Genomic DNA, 26,558 nt, shown 5'->3' with positions numbered 1-26,558 from the left:
AGCATCATTAGACGCACACCAGAGGAAGACATGGAACACCAACAAACCAAAATCCAGACCAATGCCATAGCCTTGAAGGTGTGAGAGCCGAAGACCAGACCTGCAGAATAGGCACTTGGCGATGTGGCGTGTCGGCCGAGGATGTTCCCCACGCCAACATGGATCCAGTTTTGATAAATCCCGCCGTGGTTGTCAAGAAAGAACGCCAGATCCGCCCCATCGGGCCAGCAACCTTGAACCAGCACCTACATATCCCATTTGCCGATGCTGCCTTGAATGGCAACAGCTGCCAGACACAGGAAACATAAAGCTCACCACTCCGAACAAACGGCGAGCAGACAAGGCCATCGGCTCAACGGCGTCGTCGGAGAGAGCGTCACCATGGTGAGAAGAGACCGAAGTCATCTTATTCAACGAAACACCAACCTCACCGAACAGTGAAACAGGGCTACTAGACGAAGACAAGGCCCTAAATCTATGGACTAACTGAAAATGAAGCAGGAGCCCCCCCCCCCCCCTCCTCTTCCTCCAGCCGTTGAAGCGACAGACAGAGAGGAGTGGAGATCGCTGCCTCGCCGGCGTCCAAAGAAGGTACGAACTGCAACTGCTCTATCGCAAAAGGCAAAGCGAAGCTGTTCCTGGGACGTGGACCAGAAATTCTGGTATCGTTGCTCCGTTATGCATTTTGGAGCCGAGAAAATAACTTTATTTGTTCCACTAATTACGAAAGAGATTGTTGTTTGTTAATTAATAAAAAAATTGGACAAAAAATAGCACAATCAACACCTAAAGAGATGAAGCTTTTTTTTAGAAATAACACGCTTTATTGATAAGGATAATCAAGAAAGAGTGCCTCCCGAATACAATCCGGGATTACATGAAAAATAGAGTCACTAGAGGACTTGGATGATCTAGCTAGAATATGTGTCGCGATATTCTTCAAACGATTTGACTAAAGTGAACGGACGAGAAGAACGACACTAGCTCCTTGATATCAGTTGTGATGAGCCTGCCAGTGAGCAATCAACCATCTAAGCATTGATTCTCTGGATAACGGACAAACTGTCAGTTTGGAAAACAACCCTTGGAAAGCCTTCCTGAGTCACCGCACGTTGTAGCGCTAGTGCTTAAGCTAGTTCTGGGGCGGTGACCTCATCAACGCGCTCGCGGCAAGCCCGTAAGTAATCTCCCATGTGGTTCTTGATTACCACGCCAATTCCCATCCGTTGAGAATCCTTGAAGAGTGCAGCATCCACATTAACCGCAGTTACATCTGCCGGCGGCAGCGGGACCCATTTAACATCGAGAGCATACACGCTGGCTGCATGCTCTCTCTCGATCTCCAAACTAAAGACTAGCATTTGATTTATTTATTTTCTTGTTGCAGTTTGTATTGATATGCTTTTTGAACTAAAATTATGTTTTGAAACATTTTATATATTTGAATCCAACACGTTTAGAGCTTTAAATCAGCACCAATCTTCGATGAGTTTTAGCTAATTTGAAATGTGTGAAACGAATTAGTTGTAAAATAGAAGTACATGAAATCTGTCAAAAAATCCCATTGATTTGGGCACATTTATCGGTCTACATCTCACCTGTTTTAGGGAACCCTAGTGCACGATGAAAGGACATATGTTCCCTGTTTATAGATGACATGTGATTAAAGGACTAACAATTATTACAAAGCATATGGGCAGTGTTTCCTCCCCTCTCCCATTTAAGAGAAGGAAAATGTGGATTTAAATTATGCATCTTTTACATTAATTGAGTCATGGGGAAGCACTACAAAGAGGGGTCACGTGATGAACTTGGGGTGAAATCCTATCCCATTGACAAACGTTAAAACTACCTCCGGCTCAAGAGAATGCACTCCAAAAATAAAACCATCGGTTTTTTCGCCGTATCCAGGAGGCCTATCTGGAGGTTGGAAGTATATCATACAGAAACCAACATTCAAAGAAAACTTTGTCGAAACCATGTTTGAAAGTTTTAAAAAGATATGGAAAAAAATGTGGGATGTTAAGAGGATGATGTTTTATTGCCATACAAAATTTGAAGTAAAAATACATTAAGGGATGTGAGTTATGAAAAAGACAAATTCAACAATGAATAGTGACGTTGGCACTATCCAATGCTGATTTTTTTTCTTTTGCATCGCTCACATCAACATGTTTGAACTTGAAATTTTGCATGGCAATAGAACATCACCCTCTTAACATCTCATGAGTTTTTGAGATTTTTTTAAAACGCCAAAACATCGTTTTCTCGTGGTTTTTATCGGTTTCCACCGAATGTTGGCTTCTGTATGATATTTTTTCCTGGAGGTTAAAGACCAGACCTCCAGTTCGACATTCAAAGTAGCCTCTGTTTGAGATCATAGCTCTGATCTCAACCGGATGCAAGCCGGAGTCTGGCTCGGAGGTTCTAGAGCGAACTTTCGATGCACTCGAAACCCAACATGTACTCCGATGCACTCGAAACCCAACATGTACTCCGCAGCAGCCTCCGGTTTTTTGAAACCACTAACTCTGGTTTTGCTCTTTTTCTTTTGAGGGGAAGCTCTGGTTTTGCTTTGCCTGGAGGACGGCAATGAATCCGGCTCGCCCCCCCAAAAAAAATCCGGCTCGTACAGAGGCCCACCCCATCTTCCGCAAGGGGGATCTTATTGCCCACTTGGTCTAAGCTTGTTTCACTCACCGGCTACATTACTCCATTTTCTCCAAGTTGGCAAATATCACTCTTCCACAAGACCACAATGCTGGCCAGCTATGTGTTGTTTATATTTTCGCCTGGTTTTTCTCAAATAAACCAAGCAACCCTTTCTCCTTTCTTCTTTTTTGGCACTTGCCTTCATGCGGTGCATTCCTCCTTTGAGGGTGTTTTTGTAAACCCCTTCTAATCAATGGATTTGGCAGCTCTTCTACCAACAATTAAAAAAAAACAATACTGGCCAGATGAGTGTTTTCCTCGCATACAGAGGAATGCAAAACCGTCTTTTGGGAAGTTTCCGCGTTGTGCTGATGTTCTCTTGCACACCTGATATCATCCGACATTTCTTATTCTCTGATAGAATTGTTGTGTGTTAAGCTACTTCCATTTCTTCTGGTGTATCTTATTTAAGACACATTTCACTCAACAAGGAGCCTTGCAGCCTGGAGACGGCGTGCATTTTGCAGTACGAAGGATACATGGATTCTGTACACTCTTGTTAGGAACTCTTTACTAATATGTCCGAAATACATTTTGATGAAAATGTATTGATATTTTCAGTATCACGGACTGCATCGAGCTATGGCGCGTCGCGGGCGCAATCTGCATCGAGGGCCCCTTTGGGGAACCGCCATGAAATATAAGCCCTAGGCTACCCTGTCACACGAGGATTGCCGGTCTGTGGCAAACCCTCGGATCCTCTAGATCCCCATCACCTTGTTTTCCCCCACTGCTTCCTGCTAATGATCAATGAAAAGCCAGCATAGCTGGATCTTTCAAAAAAAAATGTATTGATATTTTCAGTATGAACATTGTTAAATATTACCCCCGTCTCAAATTACTTGTCTTAAATTTGTCTAAATACGAATGTATCTAACACTAAATACAGCCGTATCTAGACAAATCTAAGACAAGTAATTCCGGACAGAGGGAGTATTACATTTATATATTGTCTATGTGTGTGTGTGAAAATAACATGGTCATAGTGTTCATGCCACAATTAGGCCACTATGTTAAAATGCAAGTATGATCTCAAAACCAACTAAATAAAAACTCCTTTCCAAACAACAAGGTACACTCCCGGTAGCCATTTTGTTTGACACACTTTGTGTGGTGGCCACAGTTTGCTTAAGGTTAGTTGTGGCAAATTAGTCATGAACCAAACATGTCCTAAATATCAAGAACCAGCAGGTAGTTGGATATCAAGATCCAATGGTTAGGAGGTTGTTGTACCTCCAGCCCAGCAACGATTAAACCCCAATTCTGACACTGTGTGTGCCTCATTTAGACTGGAATATTCACCGCCTACATTGTAATTGTATTCACCTGTATTCCTTTTTTTTTCAAATGATTTGCACTTGTATTTCTCAAAATGGACTTAGGGAAGCGACTCATTTAGATTTCAACATGTCTAAATTAACATGGGAATGTGTGAAAAAGAAACAAACAGTGTTAGAAACCTCTCTGATGCATGTCTTCAGAACCTGCTAAACATACATCCATGCAAGGGAGAATTGTAAAAAGAACTGTCTGCAAGACTTGAGAAGTGATAATTAGCAGTGGAACGCAAGAGGTTAGAAGCTTGTTGATCAGTTTCAAAGAAAAGAAAAGAAAACTGAAAAGAACATACAAGACAATTAGTGGAACCTATCAAAGAACTTGTGATTTGTGAGCCACCGTGCAAACCCCGCCATTCCCCATGTCAAAACTTTTGTCAGGCACACCCTAGGCTAGCATTTCAATAAAAAGAAAGAACTAAATAGATAAATAAAAGAAACACACGGGAGCCAATATCTAAACAAGAAACGTGCAGACAGAATAATGTCATGTTCGGTAGTCAGCATTCAAGAAACTTTCAAACTTGGTGCCATTCAGGGCATTATAGACTTCATCCCAATTTTCAATTTGATCCGACAGCGGTTTCGTGTGTATCTTCACATGCCGGCTGACTAATTTCCTCACTGGCACTTTGAGGAAATCCAGCACCTCACCAAGCATCTGCAAGTATAAGTCAATGTAGTATGAATAAGCAACAACAACATCATATACCGACATGCAACAGATTAATCAAGAGTAACTCACTGTTCTGTTTTGGATGAGATCCTCATAGTACAATGTAATGTGACGGACGCTCTTTAGGTTTTCAAGAGCTTTGCGAGTGTAGTCATCTGCCTGTTTCAGACTCCACATTAATGTTGTTGTGTTGAGCCTAGGCTTGTATTTTGCAAGTATATTCGCCTGCAAAATGAAAGATACATCTTACACTCACAAACTGCAAATATTTGTAAGTGGAAGTTGAAAGACATGCTATCAAGAACCACCTCATCTTTTGTGTGCACATGGGCCTTATGTTTTCCTTTTAATTGCTTCAGGTATCTGTCATGATTGTTTGCTAGTTGTGATACCATCTGACGGAGGAGATTCCTTCTGAACAGAAATATCACAGACACTCCTCTTTGGTTGAAGTAATCAACCACAGCAGCGTGATTTGCCACAAGACCCTGAAGACATATATAGTCAGAAGAATGCTTATTCTGCTTAAGGGTTAAGCTGTGTGCATGACTCAAAATTTAACGTGTCTACCCAAAAACACTAATTGGACTGATATGCTACTCTTGAAGGAAATTAGATACCATGGAGATAGTAAGAATGTCCATATGCATACCACTTAAAAATCTCAGATAACAGTAGTTGGAATTTTTTTGCATGGAGGATCTAGATGGACACCAATTCTCAGAATGCTGATATCTTCAGAAGGTTAACAGACAATCAAAATGCTATCAACAATTGATAGCAATCTTGATGCTCGCTCTTATCATTCTGAAGATACCAGCATCACAATTGCAATCAGTTAGACATAAAATATTCTATATTTAAAAAATTCAGAATTATGCGACCTCATCCAGAGTTCCACACAAAAAAGGACCAATATTTAAATGAACGCAGTCATACAAGAAATGGACTATACAGGACAGTATAAGCATTGCCAATATCTAGTCAGTGCAAATAGAAATGTAGCCATGCATAGGATTGTAAACTGTCCAAAATAAAATGTAATTTGATATGCTCCATCGAGGTACTATGGAGTAGTGGAAATAAATAAAGAGGAACTAGTATCACAATTGTCTTTTGTATAGAAAATATGTTAGTTGGCAAAATTACTCAGGGAGACTGCGCTAATGATATTCAAGGTTAAAATATTCCTGATTCCCTGAGAAGAGGAACAGGATGCAAAAATCAGGAAGAAAACCAATATATTATGAGTACAATGTGAACATAACAGAGCATTCACGGAATGCAAGGGACAGTTCTTTAACCAGCAAGCAGACGTCCTAAGTATATTGCTTTTAATATGAATACCCTAAACAGCTCTAAAAACATGTGTATATTGCTTTTAACAGCAACCTCATAATGATGCCTACACATAAAAAGAATGAAGCAAAAAAAGAACTGATCAAAATCATCACCTGATTAAGCATCCATTTGAAGCCAGCAGCAGCAGTGCACTCATTCTTGGAAGCGCTACTATTCCAATCCAAGTTATACACCATGTCCATTGTCTTTATTATAGATGAAATGTTGCTCCTCCTTTCTTTCTTCGAGAAGATTTCTCCATTAGAGCTAACATTTATGTGACTGTTTAGAAGGGTTTCGAACCAGCCACTTCCAGACCGCTGCGATGAGATAATTGCAAAGAAGCGGACAGGGGTACAGGTGCATTCTTTCCTACAAAATAAAATTACCATCAGACATCATTATGCAAGCCAAATGTAGATAGCTCAAACGAGCTTTAGCACAAATATCACCTGCTGTAATTTAGTGGTTGCGGATAATGCACAAACTGAACCTCAGAAGGAGGAACTAAAGACTTATTGCAGGACTGTTCTGCAACTTGAATCTTCACTATCCTTGACCAGCTGTCGCTTCCTAGCTGCTTCATACACATTGAGCAAATAAACACCCCACAGATCATAGTCATGGTGAGAACAACCATTCTCAACGCAAGGGGCGACTTCTTTGGAGCTTTCAAACTCAGCGTATCCTGTAAGTAAGTTGCAATCAGCTCAAGTTTTAAACAAATTAAATAGCTAATCAAAGCTATTAGAATTCCAAATCTGACATTTTTCCTTAACTCTATCCTTCAGAGGAATAAGGAATGTAGTCAAAATAAACAAAAATGATGACCTCGGAAAACATTAATTTAGGCTTGATAAGATACTGAACAAAATCTACTAGAGTAAAATATGTTCTAAACCCTGAACTCCCAATTCCTGAAACTAGCACTGTGTACTTCCTGACCCGGTCAATCCGGACCTTGTAGGAGTAAAACTTGTTTGGCATACCAGGGTCGCCTCGCCGAGATTGACAAGGATCGGTAACTATATGGTGCTAATTTCAGGGACAGAGAGTCTGTGATTCGATTCCACCTGGCTGTAAAAAGGTTTTAAACAAATTTTACTCAATCACTGAATGTACTACCAGGTCTTGAGGTTAAATGGTCCATGTACTGTCTATGATTGCGTTCCTTCACCAATAATAATGGAACATATAACAAGGAGCCAAAGATCCCCTTTGCTGTGTACTAGTAAGTACAAATCTTGAATGTTCCATCTGGAAACTGCGTTACTCCACTGAAGATCTATTCCAACTCATTTTCAGCTAGGAAAAACGAGTTCGCTATCGAAATAGCAAATGCAGTGAGCTACTAAAATTTAAGAGTGGAAAACAAGCAGCAACATCAGAACACACAGCTTTCCAAAAAAAATTATCCCAAAGAATAATCAGATCAGACCTAAAAGTAGGAACGGGCAGCCAATAGCCATGGATGGCAAAATAAACGACTACCTACTTTAGCCAGCCGAACTACTCCTAACCTGTGCAATGAATACGGAAATTAAACAAGAGAAGTACAGACTTCCTAACTTGTTCATCAACAGAAACGTTCGGATCAAGTACGCTCCATAACTGTATTGAATGGAACAAGATGTACTATACTACTGTACTAGAAAGAAAACTTGGACCAAAAAGAAGAAACGGAATGTCGGAGAAAAAGCTCAAGTGTTATACTATGTAAAGTAGTACTGTACTCCACTAAGTAAACAAAAAGGAGGAGAATGGAGAACTAATTTGGATTCTGGATCTGACCGCATCGCCCGGCGCTGGTCAAGTAAAAAACATCTCTTTTGGAATTTGGAGCTGCCGAGATCCGCCGTATTTGAAGTTTAGAGGCGCGGCGTGGAAGGAAAGCGATGAAAGAAGCACCAGCCAAACCGGATGATGAGCTGCGCCGGAAGGGGCAGCTGAGACGCCGGAAGGGGCAGCTGAGATGACGCCCGGAACGAACTCGCAGGAGAAGCAACGCCGCCCAAAAGAAGGAATCCCTCCCTCAATCGAAGGGAGGGAACCCAGAGGGATCCATACGAGGGATTTCACAAATCTCACCTTGTTCCCCAGCTGGTAGCTCCATTCCTCGCAGGCGCCGCTGGCCTTCTCCTCCCCCCTGGCACCCCACATCGCCTCGACCGAGCCGCGCCCCTCTCCTCTGCCGTCGGCCAAGAAACAGAGGAATATGCGTCGTCCGCCGCCGCCGCCGCCGCGCGGGGGGGCCGGGCCGGCCGCGCTCCCTGGGAGCTGGTGGCCTCCAGCGGCGGTGCCCGGGTCGCGGGGGGTCGGGCCGGCTCTGGCGCCGCGGGCGGAGGGAGCGATGAGCGGCGGCCGCTGGTCGGGTGGCGTCCGTGGCGTCGCGCGTGCTTTCGTTTTGGGCGTTTCTGGCTCCGGAGACCCTTTTTTGGAGTGGAGGCAGAAAGTCAGCTTTAACCGAGAGAGAGAGAGTGTGTGTTCCAGGCTCGCCCTTTTGTGTTTTTTTTGTTTTGACTTTTTTTTAGCATCACTACAGACACAAGCGCTCATATACACGCGCATACACTCACCCCTATGAACGCACGCACGCACATTCTACTCTTATGAGCATCTCCGAGAGACTAAGCCGGCATATCATCTTGAGATTTACGAAGTCACCGTAGGCGCCTCTTCATCGACGGAAACGTTTCCTCCTACTGAAAGCGCATCGCCGAAAATCCTGAAATAAATCCAGGAATACTGCGAGCACCAGGATTTAAACTCTGGTGGGTTAGGAATACTACTGTCCACCTAACCAACTCAACCATATGTTGATTCGCTTGTTTTAACCCTTTTGTTAGCGCATCCAATAGGAGTACTGTACTGGTCGCGTGAGTACGAAGAATCATCATCGAATGTGAGTGGGCATGAATTAAGACACAAGCTAAGTACTGTATGTGAGTATATTTTTCATGTCTGTCGTGCACGGCGTCGGTCTTGTAGTACTAGCGAGCCCGAGCAGGTGGAGGAGCGAGCGGTGGTAGGAGCCACGCCACTCCGTGCGTGTACGTGTACGGGCGGTCGTTCTCGGTGGACAACGACGGATGGCATCGGCATTTCAATAGCGCGAAATGCAACTCATTTACTCGCTCATCTCTGCTGCTAGGACAAACCCAACATTGGTTCTTGGCACCAGCGGTCGCGACGGCGGTGACTTCAATCTCCGACAGCAGGACATACTATTCTCCCTTCGCCTCGTCATCCTCGTATTCACAATGGACGGGTTGTCGACTCCAAAGGGTGTAAGCAGCATACAACCCCCCTCCCCCTCCTCTGTTAGGTTGTTAGGTATGGTGTAGGTCGATTTCGCTATTACTTACTGCAACATCGATATCGCCGTTAGGTCGTTATGGACAAACAATGAAGCTAGTTGCTCAAGCAACTGTTGTGATAGCCGTGATTCAGCCCCGGGTCATGTTGGTCAACAAAAGAGATGTTCGTCAGAATGATAAGTATATCATCCGTTATGGTTGAATGATCTGAGATAGGGACAAGATGAAGAATCTGAACTACTACAACAATAACGATGTAGAGGCTATGAACATGCTTCAGGTGCGACTATCACCTTCTGCCATGCTTGCAGAGACGTTTATGAATAGGGGGCTTCTACAAAATAGCATCCACACCTCTATGAAAGAGCAAGTTGTCATGTGTGTTGTGTGGTAAGATCATCACCGGTGAGAAGAGGTGACCATAAACATAGGCCATGCAGAACCAAACGACATGTTTTGCATGTTAACATCCATAACCCAGAAATGTTGCCAACCAAACACCAGACATCAAACTGCTCAATGGTGCAATGTAGCTAACAAATTATGTGCAAAACATGATTTTTGTCATGTATTCACTCAACCACTTTCAACGTAGCCACAAATGCAAATACCACTTTCAACATGAGCGGAAACTGCGGAGCCCCTGTCGAGACGACGGGGAGGCGATTCTCGAGCGAGATCCCGCTGGCCCTGAAGACCGGAAGATCATACGACGTGGAAGGACAGAGATCAGAGCGTGATGGAAGATCGGAGATGCAGAAGGAAGGCGATCCCCTGGGCCTGTGGGAGGCATGGATGCGGACAAGGAGAGCGATCAAGCGGATCGCGGTGGAAAGGAATCAAATCGCCCGGGCAAGGAAGGTTTCTGATGAGAAACCATCTGATCCAGCAAATGATGTGGTGACCAAAATCAGGGATAGGATGACTACAATGAGAGAGGATCTGGCCCATGGACTAGGGGAGAGGAAAGCCAAACCAAATCGGATGCTGATCTCATACTCGCCGGACAAGGATCCACCGGATAAAGGAGGAGGGCACTCAAGATCCGAGATGGTGACAAGGGATCAACATAAAAGGAAAATTACTGCTATCAAATCAGTCGACGAGAAGCAATTGGATCCAGATCAAGAAATCATGGACTTAAAAGGCCCCAAGGCAGATGAGAGGAGCACACAATCCTTTCAGCCTTGTCTTGCCAGTGCGCCTGCTCTATCGATGGCAAACCAGGAGAACCAGAAGGGCAAGGCCGCTGCGGAGGCCGGCATGGGTGGGACGCACTCTGGCGGTGGTGGAAACATCTCCAGGGTGCTCCTCCGAGGGGAATCCTCCCGCAACCAAGATGGTCGTGCGAACATGAGAAGGTACGGGGCTGGCGGCGATGTTGTTGCCCCAAGGTTCCCTGTCAACATTGCACCTCGGGTCGACGACGTCGTCGAGCTGGACCTCACCAAGGAGAGGGAGGCCATGCGGTACAGGTGGATCACTGTAGGGCTCTACTTCTCGCCACTGCCCTACAACAACGAGGGCCTGATCGGCGCCCTAAAAAACAAGTGGGGTCTCCGTGGTCACCTCAGCTACAAGCCACTCAAGAACAACCGCTTCCTCCTGGAGTTTGAACGGGGGGGGGGGGGGGACCGGCGCTTCATCCTCGACAATGGTCCATGGACCTACAATGGTGATGCTTTCCTGATGGTTGCGGTGGATGGCGGCCATCCCCCGGGCGACGTGGAGGTGGCCTATATGCCAATATGGGTCCGCATCCACGATGTCCCCCCGATCATGTTGGATGAGGGGGTGGCATGGAAGCTGGGTGCAAAGCTCGGCATGGTTCTGGAGGTTGACACAGACAATTGTGGTAAGGTCTGGGGTGATTTCATTCAGGTTCGTGTGGAACATGATGTAGATGAACCTCCCAGAGATAAGCTTACTTCTCATGATAGGGCAAATAATGAGTTGTTTTTCCTAGAGTTGAAGTATGAGAGAGCGCCGCGTTTTTGCGGTTTTTGTGGTTTTCTCGGGCATGGACAACGCGATTGTAAGTTGCCGGTGGACCTCCAAGAGATGAGGTACACCGCAACAATGCGTGCCTCCCCGTATAAGAAAAGCAATAGTAGAGGGGGATATGTTGCCCCGGTGGCTAGTAGTGCTCGTCTTCTTCTCAGTTTCGGGAAGGAGGTGGCTCGAGACAGAGGCAGCCCCATCAGATCGGAGTATGAGAGAGTCCCTGACGAGATCCTGGCGAACCCAATGGTGCAGGCGGCTATTGCTGCAGTGAGCAAACTACGGGTCTTGGATGGCGGGTCCTGCACTAATACGCAGGTGTCCTCGGTGGCGCCTACTGCTATTCTCATTACTGGGAATGGAGAGGGGACCGGGATACATGCCAAGCTGGACCCGAGCCCTCCGAAGGATTTACAGCAGAACAGGGCAGATGCCACAATTCAGACGCCACCACTTAGCATGAAGCCAACAGAGCAGGTGCAGATAGCAAAGGACACACATGTTGAGGACCCACTGTACCCGCCGGGTTTTGAAACGAGGTATCAGTCGATCGATGGCGCGGCTGTAGCCCCCACTCTGAACTTGGTGGCAGCAAAGTCAGAGGGGAACGCCATGCAGAATGCTACACTGACTGGACCGAGCCTCACCTCGGATGGCCCGGTGTTCCCTGAGAAAAAGAAGGGGGCAAAGAAGCATGTCAAGGCTCCTGAAAAATCAGCATCAGTACTGGGCAAGAGGGGCGACCGTGAGAGGGAAGAGAAGGCAGAAAATGGTAAGAACAAGGATGGGGCAAACAGTGATCAGAAGACGAAGATCAAAGGTGCAGGATCGGAGGAAGAAAGTGCAGCAGGAGGAGCAGGTGGCGGTGAGGAAGCAACCGGCATAGGGGCTACCGGTCAACTGGCGGACGCCGAGGAAGGCGTCCGCCAGGAGCCATGACGCTACTAAGTTGGAACTGTCGAGGAATCGGGCAACCTCGCACAGTTCAGGAACTCGTGTGCCTTGTGCACACCTACAAGCCCAAGCTCGTCTTCCTTTCCGAGACTCGGCAAAATAATCAGTACGTCAAAAATCTCAAGTGGAGGCTGGGCCTCCGGCATTGTATCGCGCAACCCGGCATCGGAAAAGGTGCCGGCATTGCCCTCTTTTATGATGAGAGTATCAAAATAAAAAGATTGCCGTGGGAGCGAGATACATCGATGTTTTGATCCGGTTAAACCCTCTTGGCTGCCAATGGAGGGCCAACTTTGTTTATGGGGAGCCAAAAGCTCATGAGCGCCATCACATGTGGTCCTTGCTGCGGAGAATAAAGGATTCAGCGAACATGTCGTGGCTCATGATTGGTGACTTCAACGAAACCATGTGGCAGTCGGAACACTTCTCTGCTTCAAATAGATCGGAGAAGAATATGGAGAATTTTCGCACGGTTCTTGCTGACTGTAACTTGTTTGACCTGGGCTTCAAATGACCGGTGTGGACATATAACAACAAACAAGAGGGTAGGAAGAATGTCAGAGCTAGACTGGACAGAGCGGTCGCCTCCCCGGACTGGTCTGACCACTTCAGGAACGCCACGGTGGAACACATATGCTCATCGCGTTCTGACCATCTGCCCATCCTGTTGCGCCTTGGTAAGAGGCAGGAATGGAGACCAAAAAGAGAGAATGGACCTAAGATTTTCAGATACGAACAAATGTGGGAAAGGGTGAACACGTTACAACCGGCAATAGAGAATTCATGGAAGAAGGGAGGCCAAGCTGGAAATCTGCGGCAAGTTGGAGAGAAGCTTTCTACAATGCAAAGAGATTTGCGGGACTAGGCGCAGAAGGACTTCGGGTCGGTTTTGAAACAAACTGTAGAAATTAGAAAACGTTTGAGCATCTTGTGGAACCTTCCATATTCCCATGAACAGCAGCGTGAGGTAAACAAGCTATCAAAGGACTTGGATGAACTCCTCTTGCGGGAGGAACTAATGTGGAGGCAAAGATCAAGAGTGACCTTTATTAGAGAAGGAGATAGAAACTCCAAATGGTTCCAGAGAAAAGCAACGTGGAGGAAGAAAAAGAATAATATAATAAAGCTGAAAGATTCTAGTGGGGTTTGGATAGAGGACAAATCAGGCTTGGAAGAGATGACAAATTCTTTCTTCAAAGAGCTGTATGAGAAGGAGGATGGGGTCACGCCGCATGAAATAATGGAGTTATTTGATGTGAAAGTAACACAAGAAATGAATAATATGCTGACCAAACCTTTCTCTGCATAGGAAATCAGTGATGCTTTGTTTCAAATTGGTCCGCTAAAGGCACCCGGCCCGGATGGATTTCCAGCACGTTTTTACCAAAGGAATTGGGCTGTCCTTAGGGATGATGTAACCAAGGCGGTAATAGACTTGTTTGAACATGGGGTACTCCCTGAGGGCACAAATGACACTGTTATCGTGCTTATCCCAAAAGGAAAGGACCCTCAGTCCCTGAAAGATTACCGACCCATCAGTCTATGCAATGTCATTTACAAAGTGGTGTCGAAGTGCCTGGTGAACCGACTACGTCCTATCCTGGATGAAATCATCTCAGAAACCCAGAGCGCTTTCATCCCAGGCAGATTGATTACGGACAACGCGATCATTGCCTTTGAGTGCTTCCATAAAATCCAGCATAGCAAAAATACGCGTGATACATATTGTGCGTACAAGTTGGATCTGGCCAAAGCCTATGATAGGGTGGACTGGGGCTTCTTGGAAGATGTACTACGGACGAGTGGTTTTTGCAGCGAATGGACAAACTGGGTGATGCAGTGTGTCCGATCAGTGAGATACTCAGTAAGATGTAATGGTGAGCTTCTGGAACCTTTCTGCCCGTCTAGAGGTCTGCGGCAAGGGGACCCTCTCAGCCCCTACCTATTTTTGTTTGTGGCGGAAGGTCTGGTAAATCTTATAAATCGGGAGATCGTGGCCGGAAGGGTGAATCCTATTAAGATTGCTCGCAACAGCCCTGGAATCTCTAATCTTCTCTTTGCCGATGACAGCTTGTTATTTTTCAAGGCATCCGTAGAGCAGGCCAAGGCGATCAAGAAGGTTCTGGACACCTTCCAGAAGTGCACGGGATAACTGCTAAGTGCAAACAAGTGCTCGATCCTTTTTAGCGAACTATGTCCGACCGAAACAAGAGACGGAATCAAGACAGTTCTTGGGGTGCAGTCGGAGGTCTTTGAGAGCAAGTACTTGGGACTGCCCACGCCGGAAGGGAGAATGAAGGAGGAACACTTCCAACCCATCATGGATAGATTTGGGAAACGATGCAACGACTGGTCTGAGAGGTTCATGTCGTATGCAGCTAAGGAAGTCCACGTCAAATCAGTTGTCCAAGCCCTGCCAACCTTTACAATGAGCGTGTTCAAGCTCTTGAAAGGATTCTGTGAGAAATATGAAAGAATGATTAGGGACTTCTGGTGGGGGGACGAAGAAGGCCATAGAAGGGTGCATTGGATGGCTTGGGAGCGCATGATTAAACCTAAACGGGCTGGTGGTATAGGCTTCAGAGACATGCATCTGTTCAACCAAGCACTCCTTGCTAAACAAGGTTGGAGGCTAATCCAATTCCCGGATAGTTTATGCGCGAGAGTCCTAAAATCAAAGTACTACCCGAATGGTGACCTTCTAGACACCGTCTTTGCCTCGAACACCTCCCCGGTTTGGAAGGCAATTGAATTTGGCCTAGAACTGCTGAAGAAGGGTTTAATCTGGCGAGTGGGCGATGGGAAAAATATTCAGATTCAACGAGATCAATGGATTCCTCGAAAAGAAGGCCTTATGACTGCAGCGTTTATTAGAAGGTCTCGGCTTCGATGGGTGAACCAACTCATGGAAGAGGATGGGAAGGAATGGAATGTAAATTTGATTCGGCAAATATTCCACCAGTTTGATACTGAAGAAATATGCAAGATACCCATCCCAAGGACGGACACAAGAGATTGCATAGATTGGCATGGTGAAAAGAATGGAGTGTTTTCAGTCAGAAATGCGTACAAATTGGCAGCAACCTTATCCCAAAACGAAAACTCAAACCCTTCAAGCTCAACTAGGGATGCGGGTGACCGGAGTATTTGGGATCATATTTGGAAGGCCAAGGTGCCTGAGAAGGTCATAATTTTTGGGTGGAGAGTAGCCACAAATACCCTAGCCACAAAAAGTAATAAATTCAAGAGGACGCTCGAGGTGGACTCAACGTGTAATATCTGCGGCAACGCGGCGGAGGATGAACATCATGCAGTGATCACATGCTCAAAGAGCAGGGCCCTCCGAGAGACCATGAGGAAGGAGTGGACACTACCATCAGAGAAATCTTTCAGAAATACAAGAACTGACTGGCTGCAGGTCCTGCTAGACAGAGAACATGAGGAAATGCGGTCAAAAATCTTACTCTTGTTATGGAGGTGCTGGCACCTGAGAGATGACATGTTACGACACAACGGCAAAGAATCTATCTTAGGCTCTGTACAATTCCTAAAGAAATACGCCGGGGAATTAGTTACAGCGGCAATGGCTGATAATGTGCCCAGGATTGGAGAGGCGGATAATACATGCCGCATACAGGAACAAAGCATGCAGTGGACGGGACCAGTACAAGGCACGGTTAAGCTGAATACCGATGCAGCTTTCCAAGCCGATTCAGGCGAATCCGCTGCTGGAGCAGTCACCAGGGACAGCAAAGGCCATGTGGTTGTCTCACTCTGCAGAAGCCTGTCAGCTAGCCGATGCGTCGAGGAGGCCGAAGCGAAAGCTGCGCTTACCGGGCTGCTTACTCTAGCAAAGTATTACAGAGGCCCTCTGATACTGGAGATGGACTGCCATGCAATCATAGAAGAACTAGCAGTACGGGGACAGCCTTGGTCCCAATGCTACGCTCTGATCAAGGATATTAAACAAGCTCTATCCGTGTTTGCGAGCTACAGTTTTAACCATGTGAGAAGATCATGTAATGAGCTAGCCCACGGGCTTGCTGCGGCCACAAGAACCGCAGGCGATCAGGAGATAGTTGCCAACGTACCGGAAGGACTCGGACCATTGATGGTGTCTGAATATGTACCTCCTGTAGAGTAGATCCTACTCTAGTTCTCAAAAAAGAAAAGAAAAAGATTCATACTTCCTCCGTTCCGCGCTGCATTGCATATTAGGTTTTCAGAAAGTAAAAGAAGTCTATATTTGTCAAAATTTATAGAAAAGAATATACCAATATCTAAATTCAAAATTAGATCACCAGATTCATCAAGAACTGCATTTTACTTTGTATTTTAGATGTCAATAGTTATTCCATACATTTTGTCAAACTTTGCCTTTGAAAAACAAAAGGTGTGCACGGCATATTATGAAACGGAGGGAGTATATGTTGATGCATGACTGCTCCAAACGGATGCGGGGAGCACTACAAATGTCATTTCGTTCATAAAAATATGCATGCACACGTTTCTCCTAAAGAAATCTCTTTTTGAACCTTTTTTTCTAAAAAAACAAATAAATAGTTCTTGGCAGGGGAGGTGAGCTTGGGCTCAAGCTTGAATACGATCTCTTTTCCGATGTTTATAAAGTGAGTATTAATAGGCATTGGGCAAATTTTGTTATGCCTTGCTCAATTTGGTACGGTGTGCACACTGTTTGCGGGCTCTCCAACTCCAAGCACTTTCAGATTCAGTAAGAGCAACTCCAACGGGCCGACTCAAACGGACGGCGTTTTTGTCCAATTTTTGTCCGTTTGGATCGGCCGCCCGCCCGCCATCCGCCCTCTTTTAGTTTTGGGTTGGCAATGCGTCCAACAGGCCGACTCATTTCATGACCGCACGTGTTTAACATCATGTCGTCGCCTTGGTTTTGGCGCTCCAGCGCGCGGGAAAGGCTCGCGCGCTCGGGGGAAAGCGGCCTAGCGCGCACTGGTTTTGGCGCTCCAGCGCGCGGGAAAGGTTCGCGCGCGCCGCGGCCGACGCTCGCTATAAAGAAGGCGCTCCCTCCACACTCTGTCGGCCGCCCACTCTCGCCGTCTCTGCGCCACCATGTCGATCCGCCGTCTGTGCGCTTCGGATTTTCGCGGAGTCCGCGAGCGCCGCTCCGGCGCCTTCTCCGCCGAGATCTGATTTCGCGAGAAACGTCTCGTCCTCGGCACCTTCGACACCGCAGAGGAGGCGGCCCGCGCGCACGACGCGGCGACCTGGCACCTCCTGAGGCCTCGTCGGGATATGAATTTTCTCAACGTGTCGAGCCAGCGGGCGCAGGATCTGGCGCCTCTCCCGCGGCTTTTCACCGACGAGTATCGTCGTGTCCACCGGAGGCGGCAGCGTCGCCTCGCCATCGTAGAGAAGGACGTGGAAGCCTTGGTGGTGTGGCGCGGAGGCTTCCCGCAGGACATCATCGACGAGCGCCAGTTCTACAAGCAATTGAGATCGGAGAGGGACGCGAGGAGGAGGGAGCGAGCCGCCTATCGGGAGGACAAGCGTTCGCGGAAGCAGGCAGCTCAATTGAAACTGAAGCTACGAGAAACGACGGGTTGGGATTTTGAAGACGAGGCGTATGCTGACGCCTACATTCAGACATCGGAGGAGGACATTACCGAGTCGGAGTCAGAAATCGACGAGTAGTGGTCTTTTCTTTTTATTTGTGTACGCTAGAATTATATATGTATCCATTTTTATCTGAAAAAATGACCGGCGGCGTCGGCGACGTAGCAAGCGGGCAAGGGTATGAATCCAATGTGCCACCGACCAGCGGGCCCGGTGAGGAAAGAGGGTGAACGCGCGCGTCCGTCTTGTGTCCGCATCGACGCAAATCAGGCTCAAAAATTGGTCGAAAATGGATCGGCAGGCGGACAAAAGCGGACGCGCGTCCATTTGGGTCGGCGCGTTGGGCCGGCTTTTTTATCCGCGTCGACCCAAATGAACGGTCGTGGACAAAATGGGTCGCCCCATTAAAGTTGCTCTAACGAAGAAACCCTTTGCGTGGCTGACGCACCAGGCAGCTATTTCAGTTCCACTCCCACTCCCAAGTCTCAATCCTGACAGCACCGAAAAGCAATGCAAACATGCCATCCCACAAGCTGGGTGCACAAACAGATCCACGACAGCCAACGGATCTGTGCCTTGCTTCTGTGCACTACCGCCTCCAATAAGCTCACAGCTCACCCTGTGCATTTCAAAACCGAACCGAAAAACCATACTGAAAATAAACTGAACCGAATCGATTTTATAATTTTTATGATTTCTGGTTTCGGTATGGTTTGAACTTTTCATATCGATTTGAACTTTGGTTTTTATGGTATATACCAAAAAACCGAACGGTTAACCGAATAAACCAAAGTAAAAATAAATTTATATTTCTTGAGATGAACAACCATACAAGTTGTCATTTTTCTTGTATATGAGTCAAATTCACTAATAAGCATGTAAAATTTTCTTGTAACATAGTCATTTTTCTCTTTTTAAAATGCTAAGCACGTCCATAACCATCAACAGATGAATTAATGCATGCATATATACTTATATATATATATAGTCATATACTATTTATGTAAAATAGTATGTGTTTTGAGTCATAAATTTGCAAATTATTATTACGTCATTTTCAAATTCGCGTCAACTTTGGTTTTTATGGTATATACCAAAACCATACCAAAATAATTTGGTATATACCGAAACCGAACCGTATTTTAATTTCATACTGTATTTACCGAAGTATTAATACCGTACAAACTGAAAAACCGTATAAACCGAACCATGTAAACCGAATAAACCGAACCCACAGGGTGACTCACAGCTACCCCCGGCACCCAAAAAAAAACTAACAACTACAGTATCACCATACCATTGCGGCATCACCGCAGCAAAAGTATCAGGCTTTGGATCAGATGGTTTCCCTTCTTTTATTCAAAAAATAATAAACACCGCAGCAAAATTATCGTCCATGTCACAAAGGTTAACACAGCAAAGAAGCGGAGCCAAAAGATGGTGATCATATTAAACATGGCATTTATATAGTGACAACGTCAATACATCAGACATAACATCAGTGCTAAACTGCTAGACTAGCTAAATCAGTAATCATAGAAATGACCAATGATCGAAATTAGATACGTACATAGGAAAGCACACCCATTGTGGTGCTTACTAATAGAATTCGCTAAATGAAGACAATCGTGAGCTCCGGGTACTGGTGCACTATATACAAACTTACCCCTGTCGCTTCTAGTATACCATAACTTTTGCTCCTGCTTCATGTCTTGGTTTTAGTCTGCTTGGTTGAGTGGCCTGTCTCGCGCTTGTGACGGCTGGAATCTGATACAAACCTGAACGTCTCTGCACACCCTGGCTCGCAGCAAACGTAGGGCCTGTCGCCGGTATGAACCCTGAGGTGCTCCGTCCTGGCCCATGCCCACTTGAAGGCCACGTCGCAGCCCTCCCACGGGCACTTGAGCGGCCGGTCGTCGGTGTGAACCTTGCGGTGCTGCAGCAGATACTTGTGCGTGAAGAACTTCTTCCCACAGCCCTCGACCGGGCAGATGTCACGCTCGTGCAGGGACAGTTCCTTTTTCGTGTCGAAGCTCATTGAGCAGCCGTCGATAGTGCAAGTGTACCCTTCCACGCGCATCGGATGATCTCTTGGAGTTGAAGCCCTCTCCTCTCCTGTAGCTTTCTTCAGTTGCTTCGTCGTTTCGGTGTGAACCTTGTGGTGCTGCAGCAGAAACTTGTGCGTGAAGAACTTCTTTCCACAGCCCTTGACCGGGCAGATGTCGAGCTCATGCAGGGACAGTTCATTTCTCGTGTCGAAGCTCATCGAACAGCCCTCGATGCTGCATGTGTACCCTTCGACGTGCATTGGATGATCTCTTGGGGTCCTCTCCTCTCCTGTGGCTTTCTTCAGTAGCTTCATCGTTTTGGTTCTGGTTCTGTGCTTACGCTGAGAAAACTCCAGCTTAGTGGCAGGGCCCACAGAAGGACCCCCCTTGGTAGCAGATGGGTGCTCCTCATCATCCTTTGCAGCAGTTGGAGCCATCATCTTGCTGTCTCCTTTACTCATGTTCATTTGCTTCTTTGCTTCAACCTCAATCTTCTTTGGTGGCCTTGTTCGCGAATGGGAAGTAGCCTTTGGCTTTGGACGGCAAGCATGACCATCATCCTCCTCTGTCATATCTGATTTTAGCCTGTTTGCTCTATCGGCAATCCTAGAGCTGACACGAGGAACCACTGCAGCTGGCGAGGGGTGGGACACATCAGCAATACCTTTTAATGGTTTCGAGCTGTGCCCCTCAGCTAGTCTGGGCCTCTTGGTGTCTATTGTTACCTCCACAGCCATGTTCCCCCTTTTCTTGCTTGATTTTGGTACATCTGTTATGGTGCCACTATTTCTTTTCGAGGCTTGCACTCCACTAGACTTGTCAGCCTCCTTCGCTTCACTGCTTTCAATTCTCTGAGCTAGGAATGGATGGACCTGGTTTGACATCCATGCTTTCCCACACCACCGGCCAGCCAAGACTACTTTCTTCTGCCTGTCTTGACTCCCCTCGCAATTTTCCCGTTTTACTGGTGAGTTGTCAGGAGAACTGCAGCCAAATGCCCTATAGATGACCCTGTTGTATGGTATTTGTTTGTTATGTAAAGGAGATTTGGCCAGATTTGCACTGTAGTAAAGATTGGTTCCCAGCTTTACAGCCCAATCACTGCTTGTTGGTATTGATTCCTCATCCTGCAGGAGCTCTTCTATCATCTTCCTGTCCTCCATGTTGGCTTCCCTGAAATGGATGTCCTTCCAGCCATGCTCAACTTCCATTTCTGCAGCTAACGACCTTGCTTCTGCTTCTATTTTAAGATATTCTGTACAAACCATAACAAACAAGTCAATTATGCTTTCAGAACCAAGAATCAGTATCATGAGCACCTCAAGCACAACAGGTCTAAATTTAATTCGTGACATTACCAACGTTGATGCGAGTATAATGTGCTTTTGAACAATAACTGCATTAACATATTCAAGTACAATCACAATGAGCCACTGCCCAGTCATACCGAGTAGATGAAGCATTAGAGAGGATGCCACAAGTTCAAAACGCATTAGATTTATAAAAAGGTGCATTGCACTCGATCATGATGAGTAAGCAGCTTGATGGCTAACCTGGACGACATAAAAGAATAACATGGGCCCCACCAATTGCTTGGAGTTGCTTCTCAACCTCGACAGCATGCTCGAGACAAAATACATGCATTCTCGATGAATCCTTATCAATTTTCACAATTGGTTTATTTAAGTTGTCCATCGTGGTTGTAGAGATCCTAGGGTCACCCACAGAGATTGCAGCGCTGTTACATCTAGCATCATTATCTGCACCGCTGGCATCAAGTGGCTCCTTCACAGTCTCTTTTGACCTTGACGGTTCAGGTTGAACCTTCTGTTCCATTGTCCAATAATTATTCTTTAGCTGAAAACCTTGAGACAGTGCCATCTTAAGTTGATATTTGTTTCTTGTGCGAACACCTCTTGGTCCATTCGAAATACCTGAGCCACCAATACACTGAGAGCTCTGGGATGATGGCCTTTGTTGGCATTTAATGCTACTTGAGAGAATCTTCGTTCCGTCTAATTCGCTGGAGTCATGAGAGACCTTAATTTTTTTGTTCCGATTATCTTCATCAGTGTCCGGTTGATTTCCATAAGCAGATGCCAGAAGATCAGGAGCAGAATTTCTAGTGACAGGTCCAGCATCATTGGCATATGGTTCAAAACTGGGTCCTGCATGTTGATCAGGAATACATACATTGCATCAGATAACACAAAAAATGTTGTAAGAGAAAGAAACTAAGATGAAATCCACTTTAGCATAGCAAATGAGCAAAAAAAAAACCCAATTAGAGCTACACAAGTTACATCCATGTATGTTTGTCTCTACAAGCATCGAAGACATCTGCGACTGTTCTCTGTTTTGAATTAATGTGATAGTCCATTGGTCTCCTGGAGATATGCTCATAAACTAATACTACCTCTGTTCCTAAATACTCCCTCCATTCCGAAATAGATGACTCAACTTTATACTAACTTTAGTACAAAGTTAGTACAAAGTTGGGTCATCTATTTTAGAACAGAGGGAGTATAAGTCTTTGTAGAGATTCCACTATGGAGTGAATCTACACTCTAAAATGCATCTATATACATCCGTATGTGGTCCATAGTGGAATCTCTACAAAGACTTATATTCCCTCTGTCCCAAAATAAGTGTCAACTTTGTACTAACTTCAGTCCAAAATTGTACTAAGCTTGAGACACTTATTTTGGGACGGAGGGAGTATTTAGGAACGGAGGGAGTATTACGCAATGAGCAATCAAATTTATCAAGTGGCACATTTTCCATGCAATAAGCAATGCATCCTGTAATTCTGGATACCGTCTCTGAAAGAATAACATACATTATTCTGTGGTGGGCAACGTAGCATGATCAAGGAATGGAAGTTTCAAGGCTATGCTCTTTTTTAGCTGTGAAATTTTAAAGAAGGTTATACGTTTCCAATAAAATAAAATCAGAAGGCCAAATCTGCATCCATTTTAACCACTGAATTCCGAATGGTCTAGTTATTTATTTACTTTTGAGAGTCCAAATGGTCTAGTTATAACTTCTAAGAGATTATAAAATCATAAATAATCTGTTGACTACTTCAAGAACTTATGCAAATATCAGTAACTCGGCGAATAAAGAAGCCCATGCTGATCAGGAAAAAGGGAAGACGAGTCAACATAAAAACTTGATGCTATATGTTGTAAAATATGTAACTTACGTAGAATGCCACCATTGGTCCCTTCACTTCCAGCTGCATTAGCCAGATGACTCCCACCAGAACCAACAAGCTGATCATTGATCGAATTATAATCAGAAGACATGAAGTATTTTGATGCACACTCTCTTGGTTTGATGACAGCAACACAGGAGAAACTTAAAATCCCACAGCTGACACAGGATAATAAGCCCTGATCTAAGAGCCCAGCAGCACTGATTACATCCTCCTTGTCACCTTCTGCATTATGTGAATCATGTGTACATCTTGACAACTTGGATTTAGGTATTAATTGGGATCTTGAACGCAAAGCTGAAAGAACAGGACCATCATGAGCATTTATAGGAAGAATAATACAAGAAGATCCATCATTCAGAAGACAACTAAGCAGTTCATTATCTTGAATAGCATTTTGGACAAATAACTTCTTGACCAATTGTCCCCCTTCACCCTTCTTCTTCTCCTTCAGTCTAGAACTGCGTGGTTCCATTGTCCCAATGGACGGGTCCCTAGATATATAACAGTTGGAAAACAATAAGTAAAAGGTCCACAAAAATATACAAAAAGCATTGCGCTGGGTGCCAATTCCAAGCACAGAAAGAGAGCTCCAACGATATATACGTGAACAAAATTCCCAGATTGAAACGTTGTCACTAAGTCATGGCTACTGTAAGACACAGAACGGAAAAATATACAACTTCCTTTCATGGTTACCAGACTATATCATTAAACCAGGGCTACTTTAAGACACACAAATGAAAAATATACTTCCTTGACTGGGTCAGAGAAACTTAAAGTGGAACATCAAATATTGTCAAGCACTGGTCACAGAACCATATATTATGATTTAACATACATGAAAGTTGCAGATTTCACACCTGCTGACCAATTATTTTCAGGTGAAAACATGATATAAGTTGGACAATAACAAGGAATTATAAGAACGGCATATTTTCTGTATTGAGGCAGGAAGCTAACAGAATATCTCATAAGAACAGTATGCATCATGAAGCATGCAATTTGTGTCAAATACCTGATGCACATTGACAGTGCAAGTTCGTAAAGCAGTTGATAGTGCGACAGCATGGGAGGTTGATTGATTGAGGCTCTCCTGACTGCTGCCTCTTTCGCTACTCTCAACCATTCAGGAGTAGCTATATTTGATGCCTCACCGCAGTTGAAACCTGCCCAAATCGAATTGGTCCACATGGGGTTATTATAAATTGCAAGAGCCAACAAAGTGATGGCCACGTAACAGCTAAAGTTCAGTTTTCCAATGGCATGCTAGAGGAACGAAGTACCCTCATGTGTTCACTAGAAATACACATCCTGCATTTGCATATTGCACACCAGCCTAGATGAGATGAATTGACGAAGGCCCCATGTCAAGATGCATAAACAAACTCAGGACAGGGATACGTTAATATAACTATATATAAACCCAGGGTCGTGCTTGCAAAAATCATCTAGCAAACCTATGTTTAACACAACTACAGGTTTTGGACATGATGTTTGGCACACACTGGACATGCATAATTGCGTATGCATGCATCAACCAGAAATGCAGTGTACGAAAGGAGAATTTTCCGTGATGTTAACTGGTGCGAGCGCTCACCATGGCTGAAACCGCAGTGATATGATCCTGGGAAGGTGACCACGAACTCCCCTGCATTCTGCACCAACCTGTTCCAATGCACAGAACCAGGCCCCCGTCAACAACCACACACACACACACGTATCATCAGATCAAATCGTTCAAAATCGGGAGAGAGCAGCACCTGCAGCAGGGCACCCCCGAGCCGACGAGCAATTCAGGGGACAGCAGGGTCGTTTTCTGCCCCAGCGTCGCGAATGCTTCTGCACCGCAATTTGACGGAACCACCATGCAGTCAGAGCAACAGAGGACACGGCGGAACTAGCACAGGAAACAACAAACGGCTGTCCTCACCTAGGGCGTTCACCTCCCCGGCGTAGCCGTGCACGCGCACGACGTCCTCGAAGGCGAGCGCGGCGTCGCGCGGCACCCCGTACCAGGTCTTGGCGGCGCCGAGGTGCATGTAGTTGAGGCTGTGGAGGTCGTGGTCCTCGACGTGCCAGGCGAACCAACTGAAGAGCATGCCGACGTAGAGCATGGGCGTGGTGACCCCGGGCACGTCCTCGCGCATGAACCGCAGCAGCGATCCGGGGCCCCTGGCGGCGGCGCGCATGTTCCAGGCCGTCTCCCCGACGTGCGCGGGCTGGGGGTTTCCGGGGCGCGCGGCGCAGGGGGGGAAGCCGGAGCCGGGCATGTCGCTGGCGTAGTCGACGGTGACGGGGCGGTCGGCGGAGGCGGCGCGCCAGAAGAGCGCCTCGTGGTCGAGCGGGGAGAGGCGGTCGCCCTGGAGGTGCCTGGAGGCGGGGACGCCGAGGCGGGCGAGGAGCGGGCCGCGCGCGGCGGCGGCCCGGGACTCGAACTGCGGGAGCGTGTAGCGGCGCGCGGAGAGCCAGACGGTCTGGAGCGCTGGGCGCGGGCGGCGCGGGCAGAGGCCGAGGTACTGGTGGCGGACGGGGAAGGACGGGGGCTGCGCGTGGTCGTCGGCGTCGGCCTTGTCGTTGGCGGCGAGGGAGCGGGCGATGTTGGCGAGGGTGGCCTTGCGGGGCGGGCGCGCGCAGGGCGGCACGACCTTGCAGATGCCGAAGGGCGCCGCGGCGGGCTCGATCCTGAGCAGGTAGGCGACGGGGTCCGCGAACTCGGCCGCCGTGGGGTGGAACTCCGGCGCCAGCGGCAGGGCCCTCAGCCACGGCGGCACCGCGTCGCTCGACGCCCCGGGCGAGGGCGGCGGGGGCGGCGACGACGGCATCGCGCTCGGCGGGCGGTTTCCGCTCAGACGCTACACGCGCATTGGGGTGGGGTGGGGAGGCGGGGCAGAGGGGAGGAGCGGAGAGGTTTTGCCGTTTTGGGGCCCGGGGGTTTGCGTGGAGCGCAGAGGAGGAAGGCGGAGGGGAGGGGAAGGGCGCGTCCAAAGTAAAGCCTGCGCGCTTTTGCCGAACCGCAGCGGTTGGTTCGTCGTGGCTGTGGACTCGAGTCTTGGTTGGGTCGTTTGCCCGTCCGTCTGCGGTTACCGGCTTACCACTGTGCGCCGGTGGCGCGGTAAGTCGGTAACTACACGTGCGCGGTTTCTTTCTCGCTTGCGGTTGGTTGGGGCCTTCGCGGAGAACTGCATCCTCCCAGTCACAGAAATACGTAACGGCCCTTTCATCAGAAAGAAAAAAACGTAACGGCGCCCAGTGCCATTTTCCTTTTCTTTTCCCCTAATAACGAAGATGCCTTGCCATTTTCGGCCAAACAAATGCGCCAGTTTCTTTTCAGTAGAGATGATTGATGATTCGACCAAAAGG

The 26,558-nt window shown here is 46.7% G+C and overlaps 2 protein-coding genes across 3 annotated transcripts; both read right to left on the bottom strand.

Moving 5' to 3' along the window:
• Positions 1-4,265: 4,265 nt before the first annotated feature.
• On the bottom strand, positions 4,266-8,511 carry LOC125545632 (uncharacterized). 2 transcript variants are annotated; one of them, XM_048709645.2, is made up of 6 exons: positions 8,155-8,511; positions 6,519-6,754; positions 6,180-6,438; positions 5,034-5,213; positions 4,795-4,950; positions 4,266-4,710 (listed from the first exon to the last, which is right to left on the bottom strand). In XM_048709645.2, exons 1-6 carry the CDS (start codon positions 8,224-8,226, stop codon positions 4,537-4,539), a joined length of 1,077 nt encoding a protein of 358 aa, XP_048565602.1. In that variant the 5' UTR covers positions 8,227-8,511; the 3' UTR covers positions 4,266-4,536. The 2 variants fall into 2 exon arrangements, with proteins under 2 accessions (XP_048565602.1, XP_087369835.1); XM_087513709.1 differs by lacking the exon at positions 8,155-8,511 and adding an exon at positions 7,858-8,122.
• Positions 8,512-19,356: 10,845 nt separating this feature from the next.
• On the bottom strand, positions 19,357-26,426 carry LOC125545630 (lysine-specific demethylase JMJ705-like). The gene is made up of 7 exons (XM_048709642.2): positions 25,129-26,426; positions 24,959-25,037; positions 24,796-24,863; positions 24,214-24,364; positions 23,184-23,689; positions 21,532-22,146; positions 19,357-21,233 (listed from the first exon to the last, which is right to left on the bottom strand). Exons 1-7 carry the CDS (start codon positions 26,018-26,020, stop codon positions 19,636-19,638), a joined length of 3,909 nt encoding a protein of 1,302 aa, XP_048565599.1. The 5' UTR covers positions 26,021-26,426; the 3' UTR covers positions 19,357-19,635.
• Between the last annotated feature and the right edge of the window lie 132 nt (positions 26,427-26,558).

The sequence above is a fragment of the Triticum urartu genome, chromosome 3A (assembly GCF_056163025.1).
Source record: "Triticum urartu cultivar PI428250 chromosome 3A, HENAU_Tu73, whole genome shotgun sequence".
Classification (NCBI taxonomy): Eukaryota; Viridiplantae; Streptophyta; class Magnoliopsida; order Poales; family Poaceae; genus Triticum; species Triticum urartu.
This window is presented reverse-complemented; position numbering and strand designations above follow the sequence as displayed.